The sequence below is a fragment of the Aspergillus tubingensis genome (genome assembly GCF_013340325.1).
Source record: "Aspergillus tubingensis WU-2223L DNA, scaffold_3, whole genome shotgun sequence".
Lineage (NCBI taxonomy): Eukaryota > Fungi > Ascomycota > Eurotiomycetes > Eurotiales > Aspergillaceae > Aspergillus > Aspergillus tubingensis.
The window spans coordinates 1,428,110-1,443,292 of NW_023336277.1; the positions used below are offsets into that span (position 1 = coordinate 1,428,110).

The following is a 15,183-nucleotide window of genomic DNA, read 5'->3' on the forward strand; positions in this document are numbered from 1 at the left end:
TCTCACCACCGGGCAAGCTTTTCCGTGGACAGGGATGAGCAGAGCCCCTGCAAGGTCAAACGCTGACCTGATAGGTCACATTCGAATAATACCAGTCCAGTGTGAGATCATCTTCTTTGCTTATTCGACATCTGCACGTGGTCTATATTTAACCTTTCTGACGTTGTCTTTAGTAGATCCGATCACAGTGTGGAGCACAGGGCTTCCCATCCTCTCAGCCGTACTCTAGCCAACAGAATCCGCACAGTTAATAATCGAAGAGCTCTTGACTCGACCTTTTTCCTAAACTATATTTAGGGGCTTATTAGAGTTTATTATGGGGAACAATCTGCTATATACATTTCTCATAGGTTACAAACATCGCTAGTGATCGTCAATGGTCGCCAGTAGTAGTTCAATGGTCGCTAGTAGTAGCCGCCAATGGTTTCCGGTAGTCGTCAGTGGTCACCGAATACTAGAACCGGAAAGATTTATGAAGCTGAGCCGGGGCTTTTTTGAGCTGTCTCAGAGGTTGTCGATAAATAGGCGGAGGATCTTGCAATTTAATCATGATTTCTGAATTTGTTTGCATCCAGCTTTGCCAAAACTCTGCATCTTAGTCGAACCACGTGTTATCGTATGACCCCGATCCCAGACAAATTTCAAAATATCGAGACACTCCGTCCTTTGGCAGTTTCCAGTGGTTTTATTCTGAATAATCACAGTGCGCTCGTGGCAGTATTGGATTATACCAAAATACTACAGAGAATTCAATATTTACATTTTTTCCCAAAAAAAAAAAAAACATCCATCTCACCGTGAATTATCACGTGACTCTTGACGCCAATGCGCACCAGCTCCTAGACCGCCCAATATATAAGGAGATAGAGAGGCCTTATGAACTTAGTAAAATAAGAAATCTGAGGATAGTATTACTACGCCAGATAACAGGAAGCTCCTTTCATAAGAATATCCCTTATTATACTACCCTTATACCTTAAATCATACGGATTGATAAAAAATCGACCGTGAAGCTGTCTATTCCTGATCTCTGGTTTATTTAAGACCAGGGATTTATAGAGTCATTTGGCCTGATATATTACGCAAAGGGTTAAATGCCCAAGTAAACCCTAGATTCAGAGGAGTTGGCAGTGGACCTAGCATTGGTCAGCTGTATTCTCTTATACATGAACGACTACAATTATACATTCCGGTACTATTCTTAAGAAAATCTAGTATTTCAGACCTCACCGCTGGATTTCAGAGATTATAGTATAGTAGTAATAACAGAGATACAACAGCTACCATAGGTTGCGTCTGTCATCCTTGCTTTTAACAACTTAGGAATATAATAGGGAATTGTTCATGTTTGATGTAGAAATAACATGATCTATAGAGGTTAATAAGGTTGTGCTAGTGGCGCCGGCGATCGCGAGCGTCGCCAGTTTAGAGGCACCCACACGCGGGGAGGCCACAAGCGAATCCTTCTATTGCATGTTTTTTACGGATTTCTCGGTTTTTTCTTTTGTACTCCGCTGTTCATTGCGTGGTGTATTATTCTTCAAAGCATTCAGCCGCATACCGAGAGTGTCTTAATATATGTTGGCCGAAAAAAGTGTTGTCATACCGAGCCGCTACTGACAATTGCCCAAGTAGATCGATTATCGCTTTCCCTTATTCAATAACGGTAAAATGCAGCATTTTTGAAGCGGGTACCAGAACATTTGGCCGTCCATTGTTGTCCGGTGGATTTACGATTGTTGTCCCAAACCAAACAACTAACAATTGTGTCAATGTGATCATCCTTTACTCCCCAATCCAACCAGCTCAGCTTGCATCCCTCGAACTGGTATCGGAGGACCTCGCCGGTCTGAGCATCCTCCGGCAGATCAAATTCAATTTCGCGCTCCTCAACATGTATCCAGGTCTCGTGGGGTTCAAGAGTAACAAACATATCGCTCGTACCTACCGTGCACGGGGAATCATGATCTTCAAACTGGTGGCATCCGACAGTTCTATAACTGCGCCAGGGCCCCCATGTCCCCGTATATGAACTGCGCCGATAGACACAGAACACCCCCCAATTCGAGAAATCGCTGTTTGAGAAGGTGATCGGCTGAGAGGTACTATCGTCTCCTTCCACTCCATGATATGTGAGCTTCCAGGTCAAGGGCCAGCTCTCATCAACCCTCCATGTTACCGGCACATCTAGCTGAAGACGGAAAATAGGCGTGCCTTGGGGGCTTTGCTGTTGTGAGTAATTTCAACTGCATTTCCAGACCAGAAAAAACTCAAACACTACCACTACTTTGTTTAAAGACCGGGGGACTTCGTGACATTGGAGTCGACAGCGGCACATCACCTTCCACCAATGTGAGGCCTTCGTACTGTCGGTTCTCATTGTAAACTTTTGGGCAGGACTTCATGTGGTCATCCATCCTTTTTCTTTTCTTTTTTTCTGTGGTAAAGTCTAATAATGGTGAAGTAAGTAGAACTTCCAGAGGTACAAAATCATTTGACCTCAAAAGCTTAACTCGATGAGCAGCAAGTGTGTGGTGATACATCGGCATCTAATAGTAGCCACAATATTCTTGGGGAGGGGGTGCAATTTCACACTCACATTGCCTCCACTGGCCACATTTTCCTCTTTCGGATAGTCCCCCAAGTTTGCCCCGATACACGATACAGCAAAGAGTAAGTGTGGAGACGCTAACCCCAACCCAAGCCCCTGTACGGCTCTGATAAAACATAGGACATGGGTAATGCGCGCTCCAAGGACAGCTTGTGAGGCAAAAACACACTATCTTGTCCAAAGCGCCGGTGTTAGTAATCCCTGCAACAAGCCACTAAGACCATGCCACATCGTCTTGCATAAACCCGACCGGGAGAGAAAACGTGCGACTTGAGTTAGGGATGAAGTTGTCATCCAGACTTATTGTATCGGATTAGCCTTCGCTGAACTCAAGATAACACAGTTAGAACACCATGATGACGAGGAAATTTCACCTGTCTGCCGATGATGCCAAGGTTAATGTTATCAAAGCCAATATCAACAAGTGCTGCCCCCTATGTGACCGTTCGATTTCTTTCAGGTCCTCCCACGAAAGATTGGTGAGGTCAAAGGCTCAGATCCAATTATATCAAAAACTATGCTTTCATGATGCATGCGAAAAGTGTACTTCTATGCCACATGGTCCTCTCTGTGGGGTATGCAGACACATGAGGCTCAGTCATGTTGTGTGTTGCGGAATGTGTGGATGCGACACAGATAGGCCAGAGAGCGGGACTGGCTGTAGGGCAGATAGCTGCGAGAATTTGCACCACATAAGTCACGTTCGACTGCCTTTCGGATCATACGATCAATTACAACAAAGATCAAGGTATTGCGAGATTTGCAGTGTATTCGCACCAGATGTAGAGAGGTTGAAAAGGGTATATGACTTCGATCGCGATGATAAGATCTATTTGAATGTCGCGAATAAATGCAGTCTTCTTGAAAAGGTGAAATTTGGGTTCTCCATTACACTACGCGTTGGTTCACTCAAAACCGGGCCCCCAGGTAACCATGCCCTACTTTCACTATCACAAAAGCACTTGGCTAATCAGTCTCCCAGATATTCTTTATCATGGTACTGCGGATGAACGGCAATGGAACAAATTGATTTCACTGGACATTCCAGCCAAGCACATCAACTGGGAAAGAGTATCTCACTGGCTGCCGGATTGCGATATCAATGATTCTGCTGACCATAGAGATTCCTGTCATTTGGAACCCCCCGAATCTATCTTACCCGGTTTCCGTGTTATCGACACTGAGCAGCAGTGCGTCATTATTGCTCCACCATTTTGCAGATACGCAACACTGAGCTACGTTTGGGGGGAGACAAAAGGCTCAGTTCAAGCTCTTGTTTCCAATGCCAAGAGTCTTGAAGTTCCAGGGTCTCTATCAAGGACTGGAGTCTCACTATCACCTGTCATTCGCGACGCTATCACGGCATGTCGTCACCTGAAAATCCGATATCTTTGGGTTGACCAACTTTGCATCCTGCAAGATGAGGACATGGCAAAAAAGGCATTGCACTTGAATGCAATGGGAGACATATATGGTTATTCATACGTTACGCTGGTCGACCTGGTAGGCACCAATGCGGATCACGGACTATGTGGGGTAGATTCCAGACAGCGGGTCCGGCGATGGAGCGCCAAAATACAAGGCCTCTATTTTCTAGGGAAAAGTGACCCTTCCGAAGTATTAGTCGCTGACTCAAAATGGATGACTCGAGGCTGGACATTTCAGGAAACACTGCTATCTTCCCGACTACTATTGTTCTCAGACACCAAACTCATTTACGAGTGCTCTGGCAGGAATTGCGTCATTGATGATGAATGTGGGCGTGCCTGGCCTCGCAAAAGAGTGAAAATTCCCTTGGGTTCTTACCAAGATATTGTTCGTGATTACACAAAACGGACTTTCAGCTACGAATCTGATATACTACGAGGGTTTGCGGGTATACTACATGCGGGCTTCGGTTCCGACCATTACTTCGGAGTGCCATTAGGCGAATTTACTAAATCATTGAGTTGGTATACTGAAAATGGTGATTATCCGCGCAGGGTCACAGAAACCGGAAATGATGTATTTCCATCTTGGTCCTGGTCGTCAACAACAAGTAGCGTCAGGTTCTTCAAGAGTAGTCGAGTTACGCGTACTGTTACTGTGGCTATTTTCGCAATTCCATCACATCAAGATGAAACCCAGGCTTTCAAGGTCATCATGGACACTCCGGGTTTTGTGAATGGAGGGGAACCCGAGATATCGTATTCATTTCATATTTCGTGGGCGCTCCTACTAATTCAGGCCTGGAGAAAAGGCTGCTTTCTCGAGAAGATCCCGACAGAGCTGGACGACTCCCGGATGACTTGGGTGGATTGTGAATTTATTATTCATCGTATATGGCGATACCCCAAGGATATTAACCAGGATGCACGGGGAACCGATCCACAAGCCTCCACGGTCCGCAATTTCCATTCGAAATTTCCGGCCCCCCTCCAGAGCGAATGTGAGCCTGGTTGCATTATGGTGTACACACAGTCACTACGTCTCAGAGTCGTACCAGCTACAGAAGGGTATGACGAACCCAATCTTCAGGATCAGCAAGGGCAAATGATTGCTTGGCTACTACCACAAACCGCGGACTGGAGCTCGATCACGAATACGCCTAATGGTAGAACCAGCAAATTTGACGTGATAGCTCTGTCATTTGATGCTGACCCAGACGGGCTGGAACATCATGATACGTACAAAAGCTGGAAAGCATATAGTGGACACGGAGACCTAACATGGTATGATTCTTCAGGAAAAGTTCTTCCGTTTGTCGAAAAGCCGAGGATGCTTTTGATGGTGCTGAAAACTGAAAATGGGGTTAGCAAACGTGTGGCGCTTGCTGAAACCTGGCTCCGAGTGTGGATCCATGCAAAGCCACAGTTCCAAACATTCATTCTTGCTTAGGAAGCTCACAATGAAAAGAGATCAGCGAATCACAATGAAGCTAGACTCCTTGAATATGATAGGATCGAGCAGCATAACTGGATGGTATTGATATTCGCCGAGACACCCTCACCTCTACCCTACAGCATTCGAGATATGTTGAAACGTGTAGGATTATATTAGGTTTTTAGTCTGTCCGTTGGTCAATGTAGGGGTCATGAGGCCCATCTCACAAGCTTTATCAGAATACTGGGCAAAGCCATCGGTGCCTCTTATCACTGTCTGCGTAAACCATTTTGTATGTCGAGATTGGGTCTTTTCCGTAATATTCCATCAACAAAGAGCATGTAGATCATCGCCAAAATTCAAAGCCTCAACGAAACACCGAGGATAGCTCACTGACGGTGTGGTATCATGTGTGTTTCTCCATACGTTGAGGCGATGTGTGGCTGTGATGGTACATGGACAAGGTCTTAGACAATAAATAGAACGTTAGAAGTTACGAGGAGCCTTCTGCGTGTGCCCCCTGACTTTCGTCTATCAAAGAGGAAGGGCGGGCCTCCAACAAGTTCGCGTTAATGCCAGTAACAGTCAATTGTATTTAACTACCAACAATCAATCAAAATATACCAGTCAGCTGTTAAGTATGTCAGAGTTTTACTATATCAGGAGGCAAGACAAGCGTTGGCCCAGGCATCGGACATGAGGATGTGGCACTGATCGATGGTGGAATATCACATTTAGCGTCGACCATGAATCAGCCCAGTCCAGACGCGCTCATGAGGGGTCATGTAAGCACTAGTAAGCATCTTGTAAGACTCGGTATCAGCCTTGTCCAATTTAAGACTGTTGCTTTTCTTTGTTTGCTTTGTTTCTGATGTCTCTGATTCCTCCAATGCGTCCCCCCTTACCCCACACCGGAAATGGGGAGAGTCTCATGGCCAGTGGTACCATCACATAGCCTTGTAGGGGGTAAATTGCCCGTTGTAGGGACAAGGATTTATGACCACCTCAAGCAGGCAGTAGACAAGGCTGTGCGTATAATGAGCCAATGGGAGGTGATTATTGTAAGCAGAGTATATCCCCATCATCGTAGCTATTCAGGCTTCTTCCTTTCTGTCCCCCGCACGTTTTCTCATTTGCATCCCCGATCTTCCCACCCACCACTCGCTTCTCATGTTTAACAAACCCTCTTAACCCAACTCCGTTTTGACCCCAAGATAGCAGTCAGTAACTTGACCGTATTTTTTCCGCAAAACCTCTATGCTCTGATCCAATAATTAACATCCCATCACGATGATTTTCGAAGGGCTGGGCTTGCTCGCACTCGCCTACCTGGCGTGGAGCATGGTGACACTGGAGATCAACTACCGTCGTGCTTCAAGCATGGGAATCCCCTTGGTGCGCCTTTACATCGATCCCCTGAATGTTCTCTGGATGGTTTTTGAACCAATCCTCTGGCCTTGGCTGTACAAACTTCCCATCAATTGGCGCAATTACAGCTTCGGTCGCTATTCCCGTCGGGGCTGGTACTTTGCCGATCGCGGCGAGTCCCATCAACGCTATGGTCCCATGTGGGCTCTGGTTACTCCTCGCGATATCTACATCAACATCGCCGATCCGGATGCAATTCATGACATCTTCCAACGGCGTACGGACTTCATTCGACCAAATCAATTGTATAGTACGTCTAAAGTACTCTGTCATGATAGCGAAATTGCATACCGAATTGCTAACCTGGGTTTTACTTTCAGAGGTACTTGAAGTGTACGGGCCATGCATCTCAACAGCTAGCTGGAATGACTGGCCGCGGCACCGAAAGGTCCTAGCCACGCCGTTTAACGAAAACGCCATGTCCTTTGTCTGGGATGAAAGTGTAGAGCAAACACGCCAGATGCTGCAGGTCTGGGAGTCTTCTGTCGATGGCCACATTCCCAGTGTTGCAAAAGATCCGCGGACCCTCTCGTTAAATGTCCTTGCCGCAACAGGATTTCGCAAATCGTTCCCTTTTCAAAGTGCCAAAGATCATGAGGTGAAGTCTGAATCACCTGCCGCCTCGGAAGATGAATCAGAGGGCTACCGCGATGCACTTCAGACCGTGCTGGATAACTGCATCCTTCTCATGGTGATGCCTCGGAAATTACTCACTCTGCCATTCGCACCCGAGTCATGGCATCATCTTGGCAAAGCGGCCACCACTTTCAAGAAGTATATGGTCCAAATGCTGGACGAAGAAACGAAAGCATTGAACACCGGAAGTGCAGGTAGCGGAGGCTTGATGACTTCATTTGTGCGCGCCATGGATCTGAAGCAAAAGGTAGACGGGGAGCAAAAAGCAAATACAAGTGGCTCACCTCCCAAAGGACTTACGGTAGACGAGATTTTTGGAAACATCTTTGTCATCAACTTTGCGGGTCATGATACAACTGCCAATACGTTGAGCTTTGGCTTGCTGTTGCTTGCCGCGTATCCGGAAATCCAAGACTGGGTGGCTGAGGAGCTGGAAGGGCTTGATGAAGACAATATCAAGGAGCACTATAATGAATTGTTTCCACGGCTCCTTCGCTGTCGCGCTGTCTTGGTATACCCCTATTTTTCTTTTCTCACATTACCTACCAATAATTCCATGCTATTTTATGTCATTTTAATTCACTTGTCGCTAACAATTGACCCCCGTGCCACAGCTCGAGACCCTCCGCCTCTTCCCACCAATTGTATCCCTGCCCAAATGGACCAACGATAACACCCAGCTACTCAAGCTAGGCGACAGAGAAATCATGATCCCTCCCCACGTGGGAGTCCACCCCAGCCTTCTCGACATGCACATCCATCCCCAGTATTGGGAGGACCCCTTGACATGGAAGCCGTCCCGCTGGATAACCAAATCAGCTGCGTCTAGCGATGTCTCAGAAGAGATCATCACCCCATCCCGGTCGACCTATTTCCCATGGTCAGACGGGCCTCAAAACTGCCCGGGGAACAAGTTTTCGCAGGTTGAGTTCGTGGCTGTCATGGCGGCCCTCCTCCGGAGTCATCGGGTGCACCCGGTTGCCAACCCTGGAGAAAGCCCGGAGGAGACGCGCGCGAGAGTATTAGCGACCACGCAGGACGTGGATTTGCAATTGCTTCTGCGGATGACGGATGCCGACCAGGTTCGTTTGGCGTGTCGTCGGGTAGCCTGAGGTTTGCCTAGTATAGAAGTAAAGGTTGTGGGGGTGATGTAACCGAAGATAAACCATATTGTATATAGCTGGCGGAGTGCCTTGCTTGGAGGTATCTTCCAGCCCCATGTAGGATACAGCAAATTTAGGTTCTGCGTTATTACGCTTATTAAATTGGGAACCCATGTGGTCGTTGAAATCGAGCTCCTGAGCAGAATCAACTAGCTGTTACGATGTTCGTGAGCATTACTTTTAGGATCGGAAAACCTCCGAGGCAAGGACATTTACAAGGACTGAGATTGATTACTTGCTATCCAAGGAATAGTGGACGAGCAGATAATTACTCTGAGACCCCCTAAGGGGATCACTCCGCTCGCATAATATTCCATGCCGTAACAGATCGTTCGGTTTTGGTTGAATAGTAGGATGAATCACGACTCATTCTTTGCATCAATGTAACACTTCAATCGTTATACCTAAAATACGAATACTTAGAATAAAGAAACGACAAAAGTTGATCACTTGACTGTAAGTTAGATGCTAATTCTATATTAAGTTAATAATGACATTGAATACTACTTCATTGCATCCCTACGAACGGCCATTATTTCGGTCCACATTAGAAGATCATAGTGCATTGTACGCTGATATAATATCAGGTGCAATGAAATAAGCAACCATAGAGTTTAGAATGGGCACTCCCAAGGCTGTCAGAGGGATCGATTCTCCGGTACAGCCCTATTTAACCCAAGCATGGTGTCGATCCTAATATACGTCTGAGAGGAGGCTTATCAATGTCTGAGTCCTTAGTCGGCTGTGTAATGTCTCATAATTGCTGCTATCTTCGATGGCAAGACAGCCTCGCAGGAACACCTAGGGACTGTTCTCTTGTATATTTCTGTCGTCCACTATCCTTCTCCGAAAAGCGAAGAAGATGATTCCCTCTCACCTAATATATTTTCAATAACCCGAGCCTAGCATGACATTCATCACGACCACAACCACCGAAGAGATGGCTGCCAATGATATGCGTGCGGCTATTTGCCTATAATCACCGCAATCCAGGCAGTCTGTGGATGCTTCTATCGATGTGGAGCTTGGGGCCCCAACTCCACATTTTGACTCCCGCAAGTTTCGGTTTGGGAAACACAAGCCAGTGACCAAGGTGCCATTCCGTATCTACCGGCGTTGCTAGCTGTGCAGTGCGAATCGAAGCAGTCAGGGGAATCGCTGCGGTTCGGGTTCTAGTATTAGGGTTTGGTGCATTCGTTGCCACTGAGACCAGTTCTTGAATATTGCGGCCTCCATTCCATGGGAGACCTGGGGATTACAGCTTCAAGGTCTTTGACATAATGACGGAGTAAAAAAGAGAAAAACATACAACAGAAGGGATTCGCTGGTGGTCACCCACCCAACTACTAACCTCCCGGCGTGTGGCTTGAGTACGGCTGAGCGGACGGGAAGCCCTATTTTCCACACCCTGTGGTCGTATGTGCTTGGTTCCATTCGCTATAGACAAATAACCTCCCCTAGGAGGGATCAGGTCGTTAATTCAGACCTCTGCTTTGATGCCCAGTTTTGATTCATATGAATGTACAGTATAGACAGGGATATTAGCACGTAAAATGGTATAGACTAGCAAAGACCAGTGTTTATTGGGGTCAAAGAAATGGTTTGAGATAGAGCCAGAATAACCGTCCACGGGTAGTTCACACAGTCTAAAAACTGATCTAGCATATTAAATGGCCGAATGATATCTCTAGGCAAGATGGCCGAGTTGGTCCAAGGCGTCAGGTTAAGGTCCACCTTAATAACCCAGCTTCCCCAAGCTTCCTGATCATCGTAAGATGGCGTGGGTTCGAATCCCACTCTTGTCATGCTTTTTGGCGGTGTTGCAATGATAGAAGGGTTCGGTTCCACTGGCAGAGCGGCATCGAATTGAGGATAATTCCTGGAATTCCCCCCCTTTTTTTCATTGCGACACGAGTAATATTTGAAATAGTCCTTGGGATATAATACCAGGCGTATGTCTAGCATCAAAAAAATTCTCCTCTTATGCAGATACGGCTATTTCATCCTCAACTTATTTGGCGATCATGTACATTGTAGGGCTATCAGCATTCTGAATAACCCAGAGACGAGGTATAATTGAAGGGAGCCCTAAAGCCTTGCATAGTAAGCGTCCGTAGGCGCTGATACATGTTGTGCTTCCATCTGAGTTTCTGTACTCGAATCTCATGACAGCGACATGATTCTTCTTCCCGTATCGATTCGCCTTTGACACCCTGTAAATATGTAAAAGCTCATGCAGCCAGACTGGGGCTTGATTATCGTAATATGTATCCAGATTTGCCGCTATATTGGGATCGTCATACTCGCTTCTGTTCGTGTATCGCATTACCTTATCGACGGCCTGTAGGCCGAAGTACTCTTTGCAGGAATTCATATACCCCACGCCACATTTCATGTCCCTTTGGCCTGCTACGCATGAAGTTGTGATGGACAGTTCGATTCTGGGTCATCACAGCGGACGGACAGTCTCCGGTCCAGCCAATATGGGAGCCAGCCGGGCTGTATGATGGCAGGATTCATGAACATCTCCTTGTAGGCTACCTGATTAAAGAGCTAGAATCTGTCGAACCGAAAGCTGGGCACAACACAAAACAAAAGCATCCCCCAAAACTAGTTTCAGATGCTACTTTGAAACAGCTTCCCCTTCTCAACGGTTCAAAACCTCAGATAAGCTGGTTGGTTTAGGAGCTAGTTAGTGATCATCCATTCTACTAGTTGGCACGGCTGTGTCTACTCATCATTGCTTGGAGTTGAGAGAATCTATGATTATTCCCTCGACACTCTTGCCCTCCCGCACCATTGTCCAGTCTGTTAACAGAACAAAACTTTTCAATTATATAACGTCTGATGCTCCCATTGTAGGAGAGCTACAATGCCTGACAAACGTAGCACGATTGGGACGACCCGACAGATCTTAGTTCAGAAGGATGTCTCACAGATAAGCGCGGGCACACGCATTGACATTTATCTAGTCACCAGTGAATCCACTCCACAAATTCAGCCAATGCTGTAGCATGTCACCTAACCCCACCCATCCTCCCCTCCGCTCACCTAATCATGGCCCAATCTCGCAGGTAGGCTTGTCACTCCAAACCGTCTTGGCATAGACCTGCAAGAAATCCCTCGTGGTAAACGTTTCATCCATGTAGGGCTTGACGACCGGGTCTTTGTCTGTGAGACCAAGGAACTCTATAATCTTTTTTTGTATGTCACTTGTAAAGACCACGTCCACTGTCCTCGTCTCGTTCTCATCAATGTTGCCCTTGACTTGCATATAGTACGGATGCGGTTCATTTTCCAGGCGTGGGATGTGCAGGGTGTCATCACCGCAGTCCTCTGAGCTGGCAGAACAATCACCAAAATCATCCTTTGTAACATGTCCCGGGTTGTGGTCGTGCGGGTCACTTGCATGACTGGTAAGCACGCTTTGCTGAGAAGCGCCCGCGTATCGACTGGTAGAAAACCTGACGCCCTTACTGCCACAGTCTTTTTTCGGTTCCTCATAATCTGGATCAGTCCCCTTGTACTCGTTCAGTTTCTTTTGAAGTTGCTTTGTTATGTCATCATAGGGAACATCTGCAATATAGTAAAAAACGTCCGCATACGAGCTAACAGTGAATGCGTCCCCAACAGTGAATGGACCCTGGTATAAATCGTAACGTATACCGTAGGTGTTGAAGATGATCAGTCTGGCAGAATCGGAATTGTTCCCATGCACTGTTGCATTCAAAGCGGATCTCACCAACGTATAAATGTTATCCGGACAGTTGTAAGGACTTGACGCGATATAGTATGATTGGGGAGCGCAGCCAAGTTCTGTAGTTAAATTGTATTGACTTCGAGTGCCCTCGATATCATTTGTGACATACTGTCCGGTAGGTGTATCAAAGCTAGCAGGGACGTCAGGGCCAGTTACCCCTAAAGCATGGTACGCGAACGTTTGGCGGTTGAAATCAAGGTAGCGACGGTCAAGGCGAACTGTTTTCTCCATGCTAGAAGATGACGTCGGGTTGTGCGGTGTGCATGTCCTTGTAGGCATAGGGACATCCGTCATTGTTTTAGATCCGTTCCAGGTGTCTGATGGCGCCACGTCGCTGAGAGCAAGCCATCCCACAGTGTCAGAGTATCGACCGGATTCAAGACCAGACGATCCACTGTCATAGCATGTGAAGTTGCGCACATGTGAGTGGCCACCTAAGATCTGAAGAGGGATCTCTGGTTTGTTTTCCCGGAACCAGTTCTTCATGCAAATTAAGGGATTTTGATCTCCTTGGTATTTAGTTTCTATCTTGCAGCTCTGGCCAATGTCGGCATGTCCAATAAGCAGATATAGATCGGCTGGCTGGTTGAGTGCTTCTTTGAACCAATCCTCTTCTGTTATTTCCTCATATCCCTGGACATGAACGGTTTTAGGGGCTTTGAAGTCCTGAAGAGTGAACCCGAATGCCATGATCCGCAACCCGTGCTTTGTAGTGATATATCGGTACTTTTCTCCAATGGATGTGTTTTTGCCATTCTCTTCCACAAGGACGTTGCTCGTGAGATACCTTTCAGTATAGTAGTCCGCTATATCCACTTGTATCCGTTCAGTAACTTCTGGATCATAGAGATCGTTGTTACCAATGGTAAGTAGGTCATAGTCTAAGTAGCGGAAAATTGGATTAGATATCTGGCCTTCAGGAGTTGAAACATCACTAAGGCCATTGCCAGTCACGATGTCGCCTAGAGACGCTGGGTTAGTTGACTAACACACTATAGAAAGGGATCAAGAAAGCAAGGATGGAAGTACCAGTGTCCACAACGAGAAGGTCAACATTTTGTTGATCGGCTTTATCACGCATGTGCGTCACAAAGGAAATAAAATCACCCCAATCTGCACCGTAATTGACCTCATTCTCATGCCCCTCTAGCCATCCATGTGTATCAGTTGTATGAATAAAATTTATCTCGCCCCAAGGAAGAGGTCTAGTGGGCCAGTGTGTCGTGTTGTGCGAATCGGGTTGCATCCGAGGAGCTATCTTCGGGGATTTTGATCGGTCGGATTCTCTATCCTGCGCGAAGACAACTGGAAGGGCAAGTGCTGCCGTCCATGCAAGGGCTGAGAAGGCCATTATGCGCTATTCAGGATGCTCAGGAGGCTTCGGGGACTGCGAGGGCTCGCTGGAGTGACCGGGTGCAGCGTGGCTCAACACAAGTGAAGCCAATTGACTGATTTCGCTGCAGGAATCTTCTACCAGCGGATGCTTTTATATTCGATTTCTTGCTGCCATCCCACGCTTTTTAGTTTCGGTAGGACCGTAACCATTGCTGGGAGGTGCCAAATGGACGTGTCATAACCGGGATTCGATGTTACACTCAATACGGCATTCTATTGGCACGACCAGCAACCAATTGGTTGCTTTGGGAAGTCAAGAACGTTTTCGTCCATACTGCTACTAATGCTGTCTTCTATTCAATGAAATGTCATAACTTAATTATATCAGACTTCTTCTGCACCCATGGGCCGGTGTAGATGAATCCGATGTTCCAAGCGATCTATGCTTAATCCGATTTCCATGTCATAGCTTTGAAGCTGACTACGGACGTCTAAATGGTCAATATTCTGTCCAAAACCCACAAGCTTCCGTAAATGCTCCACCTGAGCGTCCCGCGGAGTTTATCTTTTGAGTTGAGTTCTGAGCGGTTCACCTCCACAACGCCAGGCCGAATCTAGCATAACATTTGGCTCGGGATGTAGGGCTGAAACCGAAAGCCATTTGGCATACCTAAATCTCTTTCAAACCGAGAAGCAAAACGCAAATAGACGTGACGAGATTCTATTGGATAGCCCAACCTAATTGCCATTGACGACAAATCCTTATATGATGTATCTTCTAATTGCGATCGGAGAAAACTGAAAAAGAAGAATCAACCTGTATTTTAAAGAAAAAGCCTAATTTCAAAGAACTTGACGTAATCTGATCCATGTAGCTGTCAAGAACTACATCCCTTCGTCGCAGTAACTAACAGCGTAATGTATATTCGTACCCAACACATCAACTCGAGTCAATTCTATCCTATAACCCTTGATATCTAATCGACACCTATCCACCCCTTTCTATATATATATTCATCAAAATGAATAAAGTGAAAAAATCTACAGGCGGCATCAACCTCAATGAACAGAGGTGATGCAGCAATCCAGCACCGATATAGAGCGCGAATACCCGATGGTCATTATTGAGTAAGCGGCCAGTGAAAACACTCGGAAAAGAAGATGAAGATGGGAGAAAAGCCACGGGGAAGAAAGCATTCGAGCGAAAAGTAAGCTACAAAATCCATAGACTCATTCCAAAGTTTTAGTTCCGTAACAGGACACCTATTCAAAGACTTCTACGCCGAAACATCGGCAAGGCAGCTAAATTTGAACCGTCTCCCATGAGCTTTTGCAATTGTCCGCAGGGAAAAGGTTCCGAGACACTTGCTTCCTCAAAATACTAGGGC

General features: G+C 46.5%; 3 protein-coding genes and 2 non-coding genes across 5 annotated transcripts; 3 read left to right on the forward strand and 2 right to left on the reverse strand.

Annotated features, from left to right (window-relative positions):
- Nucleotides 1-3,544: 3,544 nt before the first annotated feature.
- AtWU_01666 (HET domain-containing protein) lies at nt 3,545-5,488 on the forward strand (the record flags this gene model as incomplete). Its single annotated transcript, XM_035496780.1, has 1 exon — nt 3,545-5,488. The coding sequence occupies one exon, from the start codon at nt 3,545-3,547 to the stop codon at nt 5,486-5,488; it is 1,944 nt and encodes a 647-aa protein (XP_035352673.1).
- A 1,275-nt stretch (nt 5,489-6,763) lies between these two features.
- AtWU_01667 (cytochrome P450) lies at nt 6,764-8,649 on the forward strand (the record flags this gene model as incomplete). Its single annotated transcript, XM_035496781.1, has 3 exons — nt 6,764-7,151; nt 7,222-8,048; nt 8,152-8,649. 3 exons carry the CDS (start codon nt 6,764-6,766, stop codon nt 8,647-8,649), a joined length of 1,713 nt encoding a protein of 570 aa, XP_035352674.1.
- A 1,353-nt stretch (nt 8,650-10,002) lies between these two features.
- AtWU_r18 lies at nt 10,003-10,118 on the reverse strand. The gene has a single exon (XR_004775197.1). It is a non-coding gene; the product is annotated as a 5S ribosomal RNA (ribosomal RNA).
- Nucleotides 10,119-10,390: 272 nt separating this feature from the next.
- On the forward strand, nt 10,391-10,505 carry AtWU_t42. Its single transcript has 2 exons — nt 10,391-10,429; nt 10,460-10,505. It is a non-coding gene; the product is annotated as a tRNA-Leu (tRNA).
- A 1,250-nt stretch (nt 10,506-11,755) lies between these two features.
- AtWU_01668 (Ser/Thr protein phosphatase family protein) lies at nt 11,756-13,811 on the reverse strand (the record flags this gene model as incomplete). The annotated part of the gene is made up of 2 exons (XM_035496782.1): nt 11,756-13,422; nt 13,490-13,811. 2 exons carry the CDS (start codon nt 13,809-13,811, stop codon nt 11,756-11,758), a joined length of 1,989 nt encoding a protein of 662 aa, XP_035352675.1.
- Between the last annotated feature and the right edge of the window lie 1,372 nt (nt 13,812-15,183).